Source organism: Trichechus manatus, unplaced genomic scaffold (genome assembly GCF_000243295.1).
Source record: "Trichechus manatus latirostris isolate Lorelei unplaced genomic scaffold, TriManLat1.0 scaffold00101, whole genome shotgun sequence".
In the NCBI taxonomy this organism is placed as follows: domain Eukaryota; kingdom Metazoa; phylum Chordata; class Mammalia; order Sirenia; family Trichechidae; genus Trichechus; species Trichechus manatus.
In genome coordinates, this window is record NW_004444037.1 from 7,038,036 (window position 1) to 7,055,979 (window position 17,944).

Here is a 17,944-nt window from a genome sequence, read left to right on the forward strand (position 1 = left end):
GTGGCAACTGGTTTTTCTGTTATTCTTCATAGTGAATTATGGAGGGAAAAGAGCCACTTCTCAGGCGAACACCTCAGAGGACAACGTTCACCTTGTGAGAGGTCACACTGTAGCACTCCCAAGTTCCTCCCTCCAGCTTTAAGAGCTGCATTTGATTGTTTAAATATGGGCTGGCGCATTGGTTAAGAGCGCAGGCTGCTGACTAAAAGGTCGGCAGTTCGAATCCACCAGCCGCTTCTTGGAAACCCTATGGGGCAGTTCTACTCTTTCCTATAGGGTCGCTATGAGTCAGAATCGACTCGATGGCAATGGGCTAAATATGAGGCTGCTGGATTGTGGTTCCTTTCTTTGGCCTCTACTTACTACCACCATATAAATACAGTAAAACCTGGGAAAGCTCGAACCTGTGTAAGGGGGAAACCCGTCAGAGAAGGAAAACTCAAATATTTTCCGTTAATAGAAAGCAACAGAAAAGTGGTAAGACTGCACCCTGTCAAGGGCAGTCCCATTGAGTTCTCACAGATTTCACAGTATTAATGGCAGTATTGAGTCAAATCTCGATAGAATGGAGCAAAATAGTCATTAAAAAAAAGAGCAAAAAAAAAAAAAAACAAAACAAAGCACAAGCCTTTCCATTATAAATGCCACCCAGTTTTAATTCTCTGGTTTTCTCTCGATATGAGATTTTTCATATTTCTTCAGCTAGAAGGAATTGGTGTCACTTCTGAAGACTCTCATTGTGTCACCCATATCTCTTTCACAGCGTCTACTCTGACTGTTCCTGAAGTAGGACAAGCTTCGTGAGAGCAGGAGCCATTTCACCAAGGCCTGTAGTGTAGTGTCTGGCCCAGAGCAGGCACATGTCTGCTATGGGGACAGAATGTTTCACTGAAAGGTCTGCCAGCAAGCTGAGGTCCACAAGGCAGAACGTGGATGTGGTCGGAATCCCTTTTCCTGTACCTGTAGACAGGAGAGAGGGAGTTTCATGCTTGGGTCTTTGGGAGAAAAAGAACATGGTACAGTAATCAGGCTATCCAAGGTGTAACCAGTATGTGCAGAATTTGCCTAGGGGGACATTTAAGGGAGAGAAGAGAAGAAACTTCAAGTAAAAAGGATTTACCTCTAGCTGCGTTTACTAACTGAGATAGTCATACTTAAACTGTCTTTTTGCCCAAATTTCAATATCCTGTGGAAAAAGTGGCTGTCTTACTGTCTTAGTTATCTAGTGCTTCTATAACAGAAATACCACAAATGGATGGCTTTAACAAACAGAAATTTATTCTCTCACAGGTTAGGAGGCTAGAAATCCAAATTCAGGGTGCCAGCTCTGGGGGAAGGCTTTCTCTCTCTTACGGCTCTGAAGGAAAGTCCTTGTCATCAGTCTTCTCCTGATCTAGGAGTTTCTCAGTGCAGAGACCCCAGGTCCGACGATGTGTTCTGCTCCTAGCACTACTTTCTCGGTGGTATGAGGGTCCCCTGTCTCTCTGCTCGCTTCTCTCTTTTATATCTCAAAAGAGATTGATTTAAGAGAAAACCTAATCTTGTAGATTGAGTCCTGCCTCATTAACGCAGCTGCTTGTCATCCTGCCTCATTAACATCATAGAGGTAGGATTTACAACACATAGGAAAATCACATCAGATGACAAAATGGTGGACAATCACACAATACTGGGAATCATGGCCCAGCCAAGTTGACATATATTTTGGGGGGACACAATTCAATCCATACCACCTACCTCTCTCTTGCAGCAAACTGTTTCCTAGACTGTTTTGTCATTTAAATGATAGGTCTGTTTTTACCTGTCTTCCTGGCACGTAGTATTGTTGTTGTTGTGTGCTGTCAAGTCAATTCCAACTCACAGTGACCCCACAGGACAAAATAGAACTGCCCCATAGGGTTTTCTAGGCTGTAATCTTTATGAGAGCAGATCTCCAAGTCTTTTTTTCCTCAGAGCCACTAGTAGATTCAAACTGCTGATCTTTCATTTAGCAGCTGAGTGCTTAATTGTTTCGCCACCAGGGCTCCTAAGCACATAGTATGCAGGTGTGACATAAAGAAAAAACAAGTTTCTGCCATTCTCATCTTCAGTCTTTCTGTGACTATCCCTTGCTCCTTTCCCACACCCACACCACATTCACACCAGTGGAAAGAAAGACTCTGGTGCTGGGGGCTGTTTCTCTAGACTGAATCTAGTGCTCATGAGAGTTAGAGCCAAGGCAAACACATTACCCCGCTTTCCACCTTACGCTTTCCAACACTAGGAAAGAAAGCACATCAAATAGAGTCTCTGTGTAAGCATTTTACAAGGTGGCTGGTAAGAACCATGGATTCAGCCTTGCAAAGAACTTATTTCCAAGTAACTTATACCAGAGTTATTATTGAGGTATTGTTCCTGCCAGCCTAACAACATAATACCCAAGACAGCATACAGCATTCGAAAACCCAGTGAGAAATTTATGCTTGAAAATGTGAATTAAATAGCTCTTGCAGGCTGCTTCTTGGCACTTTGGACTTTATCTGGCAAGTTGAGTCAATGCGTACATCTAAAATTTTCTCAATTCTTATGAGATGCGTAGATCACGTGTCTGCTCCTCATCCAAAATAAATGTGCAGGCCTAAAGACAAACACGTTGCTGAGATGCTTCAAAATATCGGAGTTTCCCCAAAGATAAAGGAGCAAATTTGGGCTCAGCAATTGAAATGTTGACCTGAATGTTCACCACTTCTTATCTTTTAGTAATTTTTGCTTCAGAGAGTTCCCAAAGATAACCTCATCAGGATAAGGGAAGCTTGCAGTACAAAGAAAGAGATATAGTTCTTACAAAATACTCTTCCAAGAATTGAGTTTAGTTGACGAATGCCATAGCTCTTAATGTCAACTTTCTTAATTATTGCTTCCTGGACTTGTTATTTTCGTTCTCTGACTCAGGCTTTATATGTGATGAGAAACATCAGGGAATTCAAGACAGGCAAACAACCAAAGGAAGGGCACAGAAATTATGACTGGGCTTTATGTGAAAGAAAGAGAGCAAAGGACTTGAACTTTCTTTTGGGGCCCTATTCATTAGGATTTTCTAGATTTATGTGAAATGAATCAACTGGACTGGCCCACTGTCCATTGTGATACTTAACAATAGACACTTTCACTGAGCGTCGTTGGTGTTACCCGCCATTGAGTTGATCCCCGATTCATGACAACCCCATTCACAACGTGATCAGACAGTTGTGATCTATAGGGTTTTCACTGGTTGATTTTTGGAAGTAGATCCCCAGGCCTTTTTTCCTGGTCCGTATTAGTCTGGAAAATCCACTGAAACTTGTTCAACATCATAGCAACACACAAATCTCCACTGATGGGTTGTGGCTGTGCTGAGGTCATTGGCTAGGAATCGAACTAGGGTCTCCTGCATGGAAAGCAAGAATTCTACCATTGAACCACCACTGCCCCCTAATGAGCTTTACCTGTTGTCTAAAAAAAAAAATTCATCTAATTTATAATGACCTAACATATGGCTGCTACATTTCAAGTGGCCTGAAAAGGGATGTTTATTAATGTAAGAATACAAAGTCATGAAAGTTTGGGTTGTTCGGTGTTGGACAACCATGGGGATCAGATTTCACTGGTGGGATGCTTATTGCTTAAGGTCTTAAAAACAAGGTCCTTGTTTCTGAGAGTGAGAGTGAGTTATATGCTCAGGGAAGGAAGGTGCAGAAAGGCAGGAAGCAAACATCTCAACTCCCATTGTCTGAACTAATCGAGGAGAGCATAGACTTTCCATGACCTCCTTTTATGACCTGACTTTTCCATGGTTTGATAACGTACCTGTGAAGGAAGGCAGGCCAATGTCCATCTCTGCTGTGGTGGTGATTGGTCAAGGAATTGGATGAAGAGAAGAGCAGCCAGGCCTTACTCCTCTCTTCTCCATCTTTCTAGTCCCTAAACCTAGTCTTTCTTGGGAGCCTTTCTAATCAAATCTAGCCATGCCTCAGCCATTAGCAACTTTTCTTAAAGTGATGGGTGGTCAGCTATGGCCACTGCAGGAGCAATATTTATTTAAGTGGCACAGGTCTAAGGTTGAGCCTGTCTGTCCTGCAGATCTGGCATCTCAGAAGTCAGCAGTTCTGGAATAATGACTCACACTCTCAGACACACATGGACTGATACGTAGCAGAAAGCCAATTTGCAAACTTACAGTGTGAACTGGACCTTTCCAATAAGCAATGAGTTCGCTATTCCAAATGCTCTGTGCAAACATGAACATACATAGCAGAAAGGACTAGTGGTGAGACTTAGTGATAGTCACATAAAAAATAAAGAATCAAGGCAAAGACTTTAATCAGGCTGTTAGAACCCAATAAGCCATCCTTCTGTTCCTAAAGTGCTTATCCTCTCACTTCCCAGATGTTTGAGCCTGTCAGATGTAGGATTACTCTTCCTGCTGTTACAGAGTTGCTGCCACTAACCCCCAAATTTCTTTTTCTTTATTATTTATTCTTGGGGTTTGCCCTATTTACCCTTTAAGGGTTTTACTGATTTAGATGGATGTCTCCATGTTCTGTACTTTGAGGACCACTCTGTCTCAGATTAACTGAATTTATTCCAATGTATTTAACAGAATTAATTTATAAACTCTTAAAATTTGAAAGACTAATAGGAACTTTACATGTATTAATTCTTATTCTTACTCAAATCAATGTACTCTCCATTTTATTGCCTTACCTGAATCAGTCCTGTCTGGTTGGCAATAGATTTTTTTTTTTTATTATACGCCCGTTTGATTTAAAAGTAAATTCTAGACGTTAAGCACTTTAAAAAAGAAATCCAGAAGCACATTTTTCTGCACAAACTGGTTACAAAGTTAAGAAGTGTTTCTAACGCATTTGCTCTGAGATTCAGTTTTTCATTTTATGAACCACATCAGAGAGACATGGCACTTCTGTGTTATTTGTGCATGTTTTATTTCTTTTGATTCTACTTTGGTTAAGGGGACCATAGATAAAGATTTTCTGGCTTTCTTGCTCACTTGGTTACGTTTCCACAAAGTTCTGATAGCCAGTTGCTCAGATAAGAAGTGACAAGGCAGAACTCTTTAAGCATTAAAGTTCCTTAAACCTGTTAAGTCTTGAATACGTTATTGAATTCTTTACTATCCTGATGGCTGGCAGATTGACAGCTGCACATTTGGCAAGCCTGTTTTTTTTTTTTTTTAATTTTATTTTTCATTGAAGATTTATTTGGCAATGTACAATAAATTTTGCAAACTTGCATAAGTTTAGGAATAAAGAACCATTTTTAAAAAATTCCCTTATTCCAATGTATTTGTATAACACTGTATAATCCAAGTTAATAGGTGATTTTTCCCAGATTATGTTTTCGTTGGCACCTTCCTGACAATACAGAAGGAATGCTTATTTTACTAATTGAGAAGTTGTCTCCAATCCCCCGGTAGAAATGTCAGTTGCCCTAATTGATGGTGCCTACATTTTTCATTCACTTAGTCATTCAGTAGGAATGAGCACTATTCTGTGCCATGTTCAGGTGCTGAGAATATACAAGTAAGGTCCCTGCCTGCAAGGAGCTCACATTCTAGTAAGAGAGACACAATAACAAGCAAACAAACAAGAAAAAGCAATTCATATAGTGATAAGTGCTATGAAGAAAGTAAACAAGATGACATGGTGATGATTTGGAGAGGAGATACTAAAGCCAGTTTCCATGAACTGCATTGGAAGGACATTCCAGATAGAGGAAATGGCAAGTGCAAAGGTCCTGAGGTAGGAACAAGCTGGCTGTGTTTGAGGAAGAACAATAAGACCAGTGTGAGCAAAGGGGAGAGTGGTAGAAGGCTAAATGGGTGATGTGGGTGGGGCCTTTGAAGGCCACGGTGAGGAGTCTGAACTTCATTCTAAATGTAGTGGAAATCCACTGGATAGTTGAGAGCAGAAAAGTAACATGATCTGATGTGCATTTTTAAAACATATTTGTTAGTTTCAGACTCAGAGGGTGACCTTTCTGGCCTTGTCTTCCTTGGATTTCCCCTTTGGGTCCCATAACCCTCATTCACTAAATAGAACACTGTTGTTGTTTTTTTTTAATTCCCACCTATGGGTCTTCAAATCCAAGAGTTCTGGGATATTTAGTGGCACAGAAAAAGTCCATTTCTAAAGTAGAATATGTTTTTAAATTCATTAATTCTGCTGCCACTAATCCCAATATTACTTCTAAAATTTTTTTTTATTGTAATGAAATGTATATAACAAAATATTTGCCATTTCAATCATTTTTACATGTACAATTCAGTGATACTGATTGCATTCACCATGCCCAACATGACTTTTTATTTACTATTCACCCTTGGTCTTAGACCATTTGAGCTGGGCTACTACTATACTCCATACACCCGATTCAATCCAGAAAGACCTTCAGACGTGATTTGTATGTAACAAAATCATTAATTAAAAATAAATTAGCAGTGTTGGACGGTGTCTTTTCAAAGACTGTTCCATGAGTCAGCCCTTCCCTAGATTTTCCCATGGAGCAGTGTTTGCTACCTGGTTTAAGAAAGAAGGAACCACTTCTCATGCTCTTGCCAAGTTACAAAATGAGCACTGACATAAAAAATACTAGGAACCATGTTTTTCCATCTAAAAGAAAGGTTAAAATAAGCTCATATCTTCATGCTTGATGCTGTATGCTGTGGATGGTAGCGCTGACAGTGGCTAACACCCGTGTCTTATCACCCAGGCCAGTGAGAGGCGCGTCCACCTGGTTGTGTCCCGCCAGTTTCGACAGCAGAGCCCTGACATCTTCCAGGAAGGGGGCTGGAACAGCAACGGCAGCCGTTCCCCGGGGCCTGGGGAAAGGAGCCACACTCACAAGGTGAGGCCCCACCAGGGCCATGTCCACTGCTCCTGCAGGGAGCTGTTTATCAGGGAGGCTACATACTTCAACATTTCTAAGTATCATCTCTGGACTTCGTCACTTAAAGAAACACTATTTGACTTGTCTTATAAAACTAAAAGCTCAAAGTCCCATCTTCATGAGATGGTGAGATGACAGGTGTCTCCTATCCAGGCAGGAGAGAGGAGGGTGTGGGAGAGTTTTGAAATATGATCTTACAGACCGTGTATGGGAACCTAATTTCTAGTCTAAACCAAATAGATGTCAGGCTTTCAAAGAATCGTTTTCCTTATGGACTGTTTTCCATTCACTATTAAACGAAACAAGAGGGTTGCCTGTTCTCTGGTTTTGGAAAATTAAGGTAATCTTTCCCCTGCTATTTTTAATTTGTTTGTTTTTACAGAAGTCACAAAATCAAATCCCTAGAGGGGCCGGGAAGATCATTTAAACACGTGAAGCTTATGTAGTATTAGGGAGTGGTGAGGATTGGGCAAACCAGAAAACCCTGTGGATCAAGCAGAATGCATCTGTGGGTACAGTCCATCCTTCAGGTCACCGTTTACTGCCTCTCTTTAAATGGAGTGACTTAGCCCAATTTCTGCTTCTCTCTGTGGCTTCTATTAGAAACACTGCCTTAACCTTTCCATTTGGATGGGCATCTAAGAAACACAAACCTTGCTTATTCCAAACTAAGAGTCCTATACCCTTGGCTTAATATCTTATTGTAATGGCATTGACCTTCCGTCGGTCATTTCTCTTGGAGTCTGGTTTCATTACATCACTCGTAGCTAGAAAAATCTTATAGGCAGCCCATTCTTCTTGCAATAGATATGAGGGAACACCCCCTTTCTTCTACAGCAGGATATGTTTTAGTTTGGAATAACTCATGAGTTGAGTTTTTGAGCAATGTTTGCTGAAACAAGAATCAAAATTTTGTTTTTGGAACATCTCTGCTTTTATACTCTGTTAATTACACACACTACCCATTCTCCAGCCAGTCATGCCCCATAAATGCATAAATTCTAGGTTTATTTACAGTAATCAGTCAAGACAGATCCTGTACATCCTGCTACATATTCTGTACAGGACCTGTACATCCTGCTAAAACATTTTATGCATAAGGACTCCCTAGTATCTTTTTGCTAGTAAACGCTATTAGCATGTTTAAATTAAACTGATGGTATTTATTAGAGGAAAACTAGTTTATTCATTTAATAACTAATTAATTAGTTCATGTTTAATTAACTAGAATAATTAATTAAGCTTAATAACTAGAGTAAATTAAATTTTGGTTAACTAAACTACTAATAATGAGGCCTCCAGTGGCCACTGTGGTTTTATAATTCCTTCTGTCTAACCATCATGAAAGGAGCCCTGGTGGCACATTGGTTAAATGCTTAGCTACTAACTTAAAGGTTGCCGGTTCAGACTCACCAAAAGCAGCTCTGCAGGAGAAAGATCTGTAGATCTGCTCCAATAAAGATTACAGCCTAGAAAACCCTATGAGGCAGTTCTGCTCCATCCCATGGGGTTACTATGAGTCAGAATTGACTCAATGGCACCCAAGAACAATAACCATCATGAATCATGGGAAGAGCCAGGAGGACATAAACAAATTTTTGATGCCACCCTCTGTCATATGATAAATTTCTAGAAAACTCATATAACAAAGTGACCTAGTAGGAAATTGTAGTTATTTTCATTTTAATTTATGGTTCTGTCTGCCCTCTGAAATGCCCTCACCAAAAAAGTGGCATATTCAAAAAGAAACTAAGACATGCATGGCTCCTTAATGATTTAGTTTTAAATGATTCTACTAAAGTTTTGCTTTATTTAGGAAACAGTGTGGCTTTTTTAATGTAGAGGCTTAACTGATTCAAAGAAATAACCAAGGGTTTGTGGGAGAGAAGACTTTTATGTTAGCCAGTTGAAAAGTTAAGGAATAATAAGCACCAAATTAAAGAGCGCTGGTGGCACACTGGTTAAAGCACTCGGCTGCTAGCCAAAAAGTCGGCAGTTCGAACCCACCTGCTGCTCTGCGGGAGACAGATGTGGCAGTCTGCTTCTGTAAAGATTTTCAGCCTTGGAAACCCTGTGGGGCAGTTCTGCTCTGTCCTATAGGGTCACTATGAATTGGAATCGACCTGATGGCAGTGAGTTTGGTGACGCAAAGTTTAAGTGCTCGGCTGCTAACCTAAAGGTTGGCAGTTCAAATCCAGCCAGCAGCTCTGTGGGAAAAAGACCTAGCGATCTGCTTCTGTGAAGATTACAGCCAAGAAAACTCTATGGGGCAGTTCCGCTGTGTCACACGGAGTTGCTGTAAGTAATCGACCTGATGGCACCCAACAACAAGCACCAAATTTAGGAGCTAGATTCCTTTGAGGGAGATGAAGGGCATGTGACTGGGGAGAAGTCACAGAGGAACTTCAGCCGTACTGGAGCATTCATTTCTGACGTTGGGCTTCAAGGTGCATGAGTGGGTCTTTCTACTTATTCCTTATGACTTATTGCATGTCTAAAATGTTTTACTTTAAAAACTCAAAGCAAATATGCAATAATGTAAATATTTGTTATAGCCAAATGGTAAGTACACAGGTGCCCATGATAGTTTTTAATAAGCTTGAACTATGTCATCATAAATTATGTTTTTAAACATTAGGGAACAGTCTGAGCTGTCCAAAGTAGGGAAAGGAGAGTGAGGAAAAAACATAGAAGGAAAAGAAAACCATTTCTATCATATTTAACTCTTCCCCTTCCCCAAAGTTAGGCAACTGTGGGTGGGAAGATTTCACAGGGAGACTTGAGTTGTTCCATTCCTAAGATGTGTCTGTCTCTGGTGGGGAAAAGCAGTGGTTATCAGAGACACAGGACACAGGAACTCATGTCTTATTTGTGGCATCCCTGTCATTCGTATTGAGTCTGTAAGTGACAACCAAACACCTCTGTGTTCAGTGGCTGGTAATGCACACCTACTGCAAGCAAGGTTGGTAGGTAAGAACTGTGGGCCCTGAGGAAGGGCGAGAGAAGACTTTGCCCTCCAGACACTTGTACCTAAAACCATAAATAGCACATCTGTACAACCAGGAGGACATAGGTCTCAGCATTTCAATCTTACATGTCATGTATTTTATTTGACAGAACTAGATTTGGGTTTGAGTTCTTTAGTTAATGAGCTAGTTGAACTCTTTCTGGGAAAATTGGGAAATTAATTCTTTTGCGTTTTTTTCTGATAGTTACCTGATATTTCATAGATACCTTTAATTCATGTGTTTAAAAATTACCTCTAAAGGCAGAGTGGTGTAATGAGGAGAGCATGGATTTAAAGTCAGACATCCTGGGCTTCAGTACTAACTCCTTCTCATGCTGGCTGTTTTTCGTTGATCTGATTTTTTTTTTAAATGTTGAGTTTCAGCGTGCCTGGCCTGATACATTTAAGTAGATACCAAATAATATTTCTTTCCTTTCCTGAAAAGAGTATCTGGCCAATCTGCACATTATTCAGCCAATATTTATTCACAACAAAATAATTAAAACTTCACTAATTCTTACTTACTGGAGTGCCAAGAAAGAAGCCAGTGTAATTCTGAAATATTTCATGAAACATGTAATTTTGTCACTTTTAAATGAACTTAGCAACTCAGTTTTTTGGAATGAAATGTTAATAGGTAAAAGCCATGTCTTCCCTGTAATCCCATTTTTTTTTAGCCAGAGTTTCCTAGGACATGTGCATCATTACCCATTTCATAAATGAAGTCAGAGGGGCTTTAATGATTATAATGCTGCAAGATCTCATGTACTGATTACCATTAAAAACCCCAATATCAATAAAAGGATGCTCAAACTTACTACATAGAAATGCAGTTAAATTATTGAAATATATTTTTCTACCTGGGCAAATATTATAACTATTGATAAAACCTAGTATTGGGTAGTATTGTGGGGAAATCACCATTTTCACAACATGTTAGTGAGATTATAAATGATATAATAAGCTTTTTCAAAGGCAGTTTATCAATATCTATCAATATTTTAAATGCTCAGCCTCCTTGATTCAGCAATTCTATTTCTAAGACATTAGCATAAAGAAATTAATTTGCACAAATGCACAAATATGTGTAAGAAGTTTCATACTGGCACTGTTTAATTTAGTATATAGCATTGAATTTTCTTAGTTCTGTGTTGTTGAATTGAAATCATAGTTCTCTTAATTAAATTGCCTTTCAAAAGTTGGTCCCCAGTGTATCCAATGTGTGTAATACATTTTTGTGTATAATATTAAAGGATATAACTGACTACATACTATTTAGAACTGCTGGAGTAAGAGGAAAGATGCTAATTGGGGGAACCTAGGAAGTGGTGTTTCTAGTGTTTGCTTTTGTTGTTGTTAGGTGTCATCTAGTTGGTTCTAACTCATAATGACCCTATGTATAAAAGAATGAAACACTGCTTGGTCCTGCACCATCCTCACAATTGTTGCTATGTTTGAGCCCATTGCTGCAGCCACTGTGTTAATCCATCTTGTTGAGGGTCTTCCTCTCTTTCTCTGACCTTCTACTTTACAAAGCATGATGTCCTTCTTCAGGGACTGGTCCCTCCTGATAACATGTCCAAAATATGTGAGACGAAGTCTCGCCACCCTCTCTTTTTTTATTTTAATTTTTTATTTTTATTTTTTATTGTACTTTAGGTGAAGGTTTACAGAACAAATCGTTTCTCATTAAACAGTCAGTACACATATTGTTTTATGACATTGGTCAACCCCACGACATGTCAACACTCTCCCTTCTTGACCTTGGAGGACCTTTTTTTTTTTTTGGTGAAAATATACGTAGCCAAAGATACACCATTTCAAAAATTTCTACATGTACAATTCAGTGATGTCGATTACGTTCTTCCAGTTGTGCTGCTATTCTCACTATCATTTTCCAAATTATTCCATCACCATTGTCTTCAACTCACTGTCTGGTAGGCTTCCCATCAAACCTTTTGAGTTGCTGTTGTCAGTTTGATCTCACATAGATAATTTCTTTTTTGTACTTTAGATGAAGGTTTACAGAACAAAATAGTTTCTCATTAAACAGTTAGTACACATATTGCCCTATGACAATGGTTAACAACCCCACGACCTGTCATCACTGTCCTTTCCCAACCTTGGGTTCCCTATCACCAGCTTTCCTGTCCCCTCCTGCCTTCCAGTCCTTGTCCCTGGACTGCTATGCCTCATTAGTCCCATTTTGTTTTATGCAGCTGTCCAATCCCTGGCTGAACAGTCGCCACCCTCTCTTCTAAGGAGCATTCTGGCTGTACTTATTCCAAGGCAGATTTGTTCATTCTTCTGGCAGTCCATGGTATATTCAATATTCTTTACCAACACCATAATTCAAAGGCATCAATTCTTTGGTCTTCCTTCTTCATTCTCCAGCTTTCACTTTCATATAAGGTGATTGAAAATACCATGGCTTGGGTCAGGCACATCTTAGTCCTCAAAGTGACATCTTTGCTTTTTAACACTTTAAAGAGGTCTTTTGTAGCATATTTGCCCAATGCAATGGGTCCTTTGATTTTTTGACTGCTGTTTCCATGGCTGTTGATTGTGGATCCAAGTAAAATGAAATCTTTGACAACTTCAATATTTTCTATATTTATCATGATGTTGCTTAGTGACCCAGTTGTGAGGATTTTTGTTTTCTTTACATTGAGATGTACTCCATACTGATGGCTATAGTCTGTGATCTTTATCAGTAAGTGCTTCAAGCTCTCTTTACTTTCAGCAAACACGATTGTGCCATCTGCATATCACAAATTGCTAATGAGTCTTCCTCCAATCCTGATGCCATGTTCTTCTTCATATAGTCCAGTTTCTCAGATTATTTGTTCAGCATACAGATTGAATAAGTGTAGTGAAAGGATACAACCCAGATGCACACCCTTTAATTAAAGATGATTTTAAACCATGCAGTATCCCCTTGTTCTGTTCGAACAACTATAGTTATCTATGAAATTGATTACTATTTTTCTTTGAGGGGTTCTATAAATTGGTTACCTGCATAAATTAAAATGAGACTATTTAATAGAAATATGTTTTTTTAGCTTAGAAAAAAAATTCTGATATTCATGATTAATAAGAATTTTAAGAAATATTGACACACTACTTTCAGAAATAAATGACTCACTTGAAAAAATTTGGATGTAGTTCACTTTGTGTGCTCGATGTTTCTCCAGTGGTCTCCAGCCTGTTCCTCTCTCCAGTTTTACTGGTCCCATTGGAAATGTAAATTTTCTCTGACTCAGCCTACAGAATTCAGGATAATGTAACATTGTTGGGGAGGAGGAGGGAGATGGGGCTCTCTACATATGTCTTTTTCTGTGATACCAAGGACCACTATCATATCTGTATGCAGTTTGGATAGTTTTTGCATGTAGGAAATGGAATCCCCCTTGTGAACAAGTCTGCCATATTTGTTTTTCTGTGTGTGCTTTCAGTCGCTCCACCCTGCAGTCACTTGTCATGAGAAGGTGGTAAGTGTCCGAAAAGACCGCAGCGAGTCCCTGGGCATGACCGTGGCCGGGGGAGCATCACAAAGGGAATGGGATTTGCCCATCTATGTCATCAGTGTTGAGCCTGGAGGCGTCATAAGCAGAGACGGAAGAATAAAAACAGGTAAAAAGTAAAGAAATTTAAGGAATTAGGGTGGCAGAGGAAATAGCATCTTACTGGATTAGGTAACTGTTTCCAGAATTATCAAGAGAATATAAGGGTGATCTGGCCAGGATACATCAATGTTACCCAGTGACAGTGATTGGCTTGAGTAAAGTTGCTAGACTGGGTTTCACTCCTCTTAGTTCATGAAGCTTGATGTGGTCCACCTTGCCTACTAGTAAGCAAGAGCCTTCAAATAATCCCACGAAGTAACCAGGGAGCAGATACAGTTATGGAGTTCCTGGGTGGTGGAAACTGTTAACATGCTCGGCTACTAAGCAAAAGGTTAGAGGCTTAAGTCTACTCAGATGCACCTTGGAAGAAAGGACTGGCGATCTGCTTCTGAAGAATCAGCAACTAAAACCTACTTCTGCTATGGTTATTCTATATGAAAAAGATGATATTCAAGGGAGGTAGGAACACGGGAGGGAGATAAAAGAAAAGGGGGTGGGGGAAGTATGTATTTAGTTTCTCTTCCTATTCTGCAAGCACCTGGGTGGAGAATGATGAGATCAACCAAGAAGTGACTTGTTAATTCAAGAACATGAGCTAGAGGATTATACAATATGATGTATGAAAAAGGTCCAGCATGTAGTAGGTGCTTAGCCAGTGGTAGCTATTATCACCTTTGCAATGAATAGAAATGCTGTTAATTCTTCTTTTCCACTTCTTTAAGATCATAGTTCCAGGACCATTTTTCGTCATGCTATAGACTCCCCTGCCAGACACTCTGATCGGTAGTGTCTTATTCATGTATTCAGTCCATATTTATTGAAGGCCTACTGCATGCCAGCCTCTTTGCAGGTGCTGGGAGCTTTCGCCAGGTGCTCCCCCTTCACACTAAACACAAATAACAAAAGGAGTGGAAAAGGAGACTTTCTTTCATTAAATAGTGAACAAAGCTAATCTCTTTTCCTTTCTTCCTTCCTTCCCCCCTTCTTCTCCCTTCCTTCTTTCCTTTCTTTTTAAAGATAAAAGCCAGATATCAATAAGTATGCTTTAGAAAACCCCAAATAAGATCCCATTGAGTTTCCTACTTGCCCATTGGAATGCACACACTCTTTACATTTGCTATATGAGAAGCAACTTCATGTCGGTAAGAGAACGATGATGTGCCCCTTGCCTTCACCACTGCCCTGCACCCCAGCCAGACCCTGCCCCTTTGCACTTTAAGAAGTTACTGTTTTCACCCTCACTCAGGATGGCTTCTGTTGTCCCTGGCCATCAGGTGACATTCTGTTGAATGTGAATGGAATTGAACTAACGGAGGTCAGCCGGAGCGAGGCAGTTGCATTACTGAAAAGCACATCCTCATTGGTGGTACTCAAAGCTTTGGAAGTCAAAGAACAGGAGCTCCAGGAAGACTGCAGCAGCCCAGCAGCCCTGGACTCCAACCACAACACGGCCCCACCTGGCAATTGGTCCCCATCCTGGGTCATGTGGCTGGAATTACCACGGTGAGTCCCAACGTGACATCCCTGTGGAGGCATGGGAGGCAACAATTACATTTCTTAGGCCACTGTTGTTCTGATTCAGGGCACTAGCATCTTAATGAGACCCAGGCTTGGTTGCGGGACTATTGGTAATAATTCTGTCTTCCCTTTTGTAACTGGAAATGCATGCAGAAATCCTAGGGCAGGAACAAAAACCTGGATGTGGAAACACTGCTAAGCAGTCATATTGAGGAGCTTGCAGGTCCGCCATGGATAGTTGTGGGGGTTGTTTATACACCAAGGAACCCAGCTGACAGGGAGAGGGGGCAGAAATCCAACCTGTGTTTACACACTCTGGAGCAGAGCTGTACTCTCCAGAGGAAGGCTCACCTCTTCGTAATTTGCTAGGTGCAGCCCTGGGACCTTGCATGGAGGATGACTCCATTCCGTGGCTTTACCTCTGCAGCATTCAGGTGCCGGCCCATAAAGCAGTACAGCAGAGCCCTTTGCCTCTGCACAGATGTTTAAGCATGTGCTATTTGGAAACATTTCTCAGACTCTCTCTCCCTAGTTTCTGGTCCTGAAAAATTCTGGTTTCAAACTTCAGGAAGCAGCTGGGTTGTAATTTTAGTGACATGTAACTAGAGCCTTACAGTGAAACATTTAATTGTCTCACACAAACACTCCAGGGACAGATTTGGGGGCTGCCCTACTAAATGGCTATCTGAAGAGATTAAATAGTCAAAGGGCAAATTCACTGGGGCTTGTTCACCTTCATCAGAGCATACTATTGACTTTAAACCAAAAATAAAAAAATGAAAAAAAAAAAAAACCAAACCCATTGCTGTCGAGTCAATTCCAACTCATAGTGACCCTATAGGACAGAGCAGAACTGCCCCATAGGGATTCTAAGAGGCTGCTGATGGATTCGAACTGCTGACCTTTTGGTTAGCAGCCAAGCTCTTAACCACTGTGCCACCATGGCTCCACTGTTGACCTTGCTAATTCCAAATGCATGATTTAAATGTTAAATATGAGTCATTGAAGATGATATGTTAGCATAGGGTAAATGAATGAAAGCAGGATATTTGATTTTAGTATATTTTTTTGAGGGTGGAAATGGGTCTCTTTCTCTCTTATTATTTTAATTTTAAATGAGATTAAAAAATATATATCCACCTCAAATACAAACTGACCTAGGTTCCTTTTTGAGCCTTCACTCACTAGTTGATAAATTATTTTTTTAAATCGGTTCACTTTAAAAAAATCTTTAAACATTTGAAAACTGAGCCCTGAGATAGTTTAAAAATCTCTAAACATTTGAAAACTGTGCCTAAGGGGAAGAAGAGAGAGAGGCTTACTTAAAATAAAATTTTGTTTTAAAAAAATATTTCTGAAGCTGGAATCTATTAAAATAAGTCATTCTTAATTTTTTGTTTGAAAGCTATTTTGACATATAATCAAAGTTTCTTATTACTCATTCAAGACAGGACAAATGTGCGATGCTTGTTACTCCAGATACAACCAAATGAGTGGCTTTCTTTCCCTTTCCCTTCTGTGACTTGTCCTTGGTAGCTGCACTTCTCTTTCTTGCTATAAGTGTGGTCTGGATTTTCTCCTTCCCTCTGCAAGGAAAGTAGAAAGCAAGTGTAAAATAGTGCCAGCATAGAAGACTCTGATTTTGAGTCATCTTGGCAATTCCTAGTTTCCTTCATTTCTTCCTCTACCCACAGGTGAGAAACACAATAGAAAATTCAGATGGTACCAAAGGGTATAAACACCAAACCAAACCCACTGCTGTCAAGTCGATTCCGAGTCATAGCAACCCCATAGGGTTTCCAAGGCTGTAAATCTCTATAGAAGCAGACATCTTTCTCCCTCGGAGCACCTGGTGGTTTCAAACCACTGACCTTTTGATTAGCAGTCAATTGCTTTAACCACTGCACCACCAGGGCTCCTTACCAAAGGGTATATATAGAATGAAAAGTAAGTCTTCTTTGCACCCTGTCCCCTCAGAACCACTCCCCAGAGGCGACTCACTGTTACCAATTTCTTGTGTATTTTTCCAAGTAGCATCCATGTCAGGGGTTGGCAAACTTTTTCTGGAAAAGGCCAGACAGTTTAGGCTTTATGTTCTCTGTCACAACTATTCAGCTCTGTTGTTGTAGCATGAAAGCAGCCATAGGCAATACATAAATGACTAGGCATGGCTGTGTTCCAATAAAACTTTATTTACAAAAACAGGTGATGGGCTGGCCTGTAGTTTGCTGACCCCTGTTCTACACATGTATGTATACACAACACACAACTACAAGGTAGCATACACTCTGTTATGTACTATGTTTTCTTTTTTAATCTAACAATATACCTGGGTATCATTTCATATCAGTGCATATAAAGCCGCCAGTTCTTTTTTATGGCTCAGTAGTATTCTATTGTATAGATGTACCATATTTATTTAACCAGTTCTTATAGGGTCACTATGAGTTGGAATTGACAGCAATGGGTTTTTGGTTTTATTGGTAGTGGACAATGAAAGTGTTTTGCACCTTTTGCTTTGACAAGCAATGCTGTAATGAATTACACTGTGCGTTCCTTACGGACAAGTGTTATCTGATGACAAATTTTTAAAAAAATGGAATCACTGGGTTGAATGATAGTTTTTATAGTCCATAACACCATTATCTGAAAAAAACTGGGGATCTGATACTGCTCTGGTTGGGGGGGTCTACTTACTCTTGCTAGAGTATTTTGCATGTCTTTGGATGGTGTGTTCATGTTCAGCGGAGCTTCATCTAAGGTAACCCTGGGTAGTCCAGGCTGAGAGTATGTCCCCTAGATCAGTGTGACATTTACCTCAACCAGGTAGCCCAAGGCTGCCACCAGCCTGGGACTACTCTTTATGTTA

At 40.1% G+C, this 17,944-nt stretch overlaps 1 protein-coding gene across 2 annotated transcripts in view; it reads left to right on the top strand.

The window, feature by feature from the left end:
* Window positions 1-17,944, top strand: part of LNX1 (ligand of numb-protein X 1) — a 159,475-nt gene that overhangs the window by 128,393 nt on the left and 13,138 nt on the right. For both annotated transcript variants that reach the window (XM_004382898.2, XM_004382899.2), the window contains 3 exons: window positions 6,748-6,882; window positions 13,387-13,564; window positions 14,832-15,060. In XM_004382898.2, the coding sequence (XP_004382955.1) occupies window positions 6,748-6,882; window positions 13,387-13,564; window positions 14,832-15,060 (542 nt within the window). The remainder of the gene's footprint in view (window positions 1-6,747; window positions 6,883-13,386; window positions 13,565-14,831; window positions 15,061-17,944) is intronic.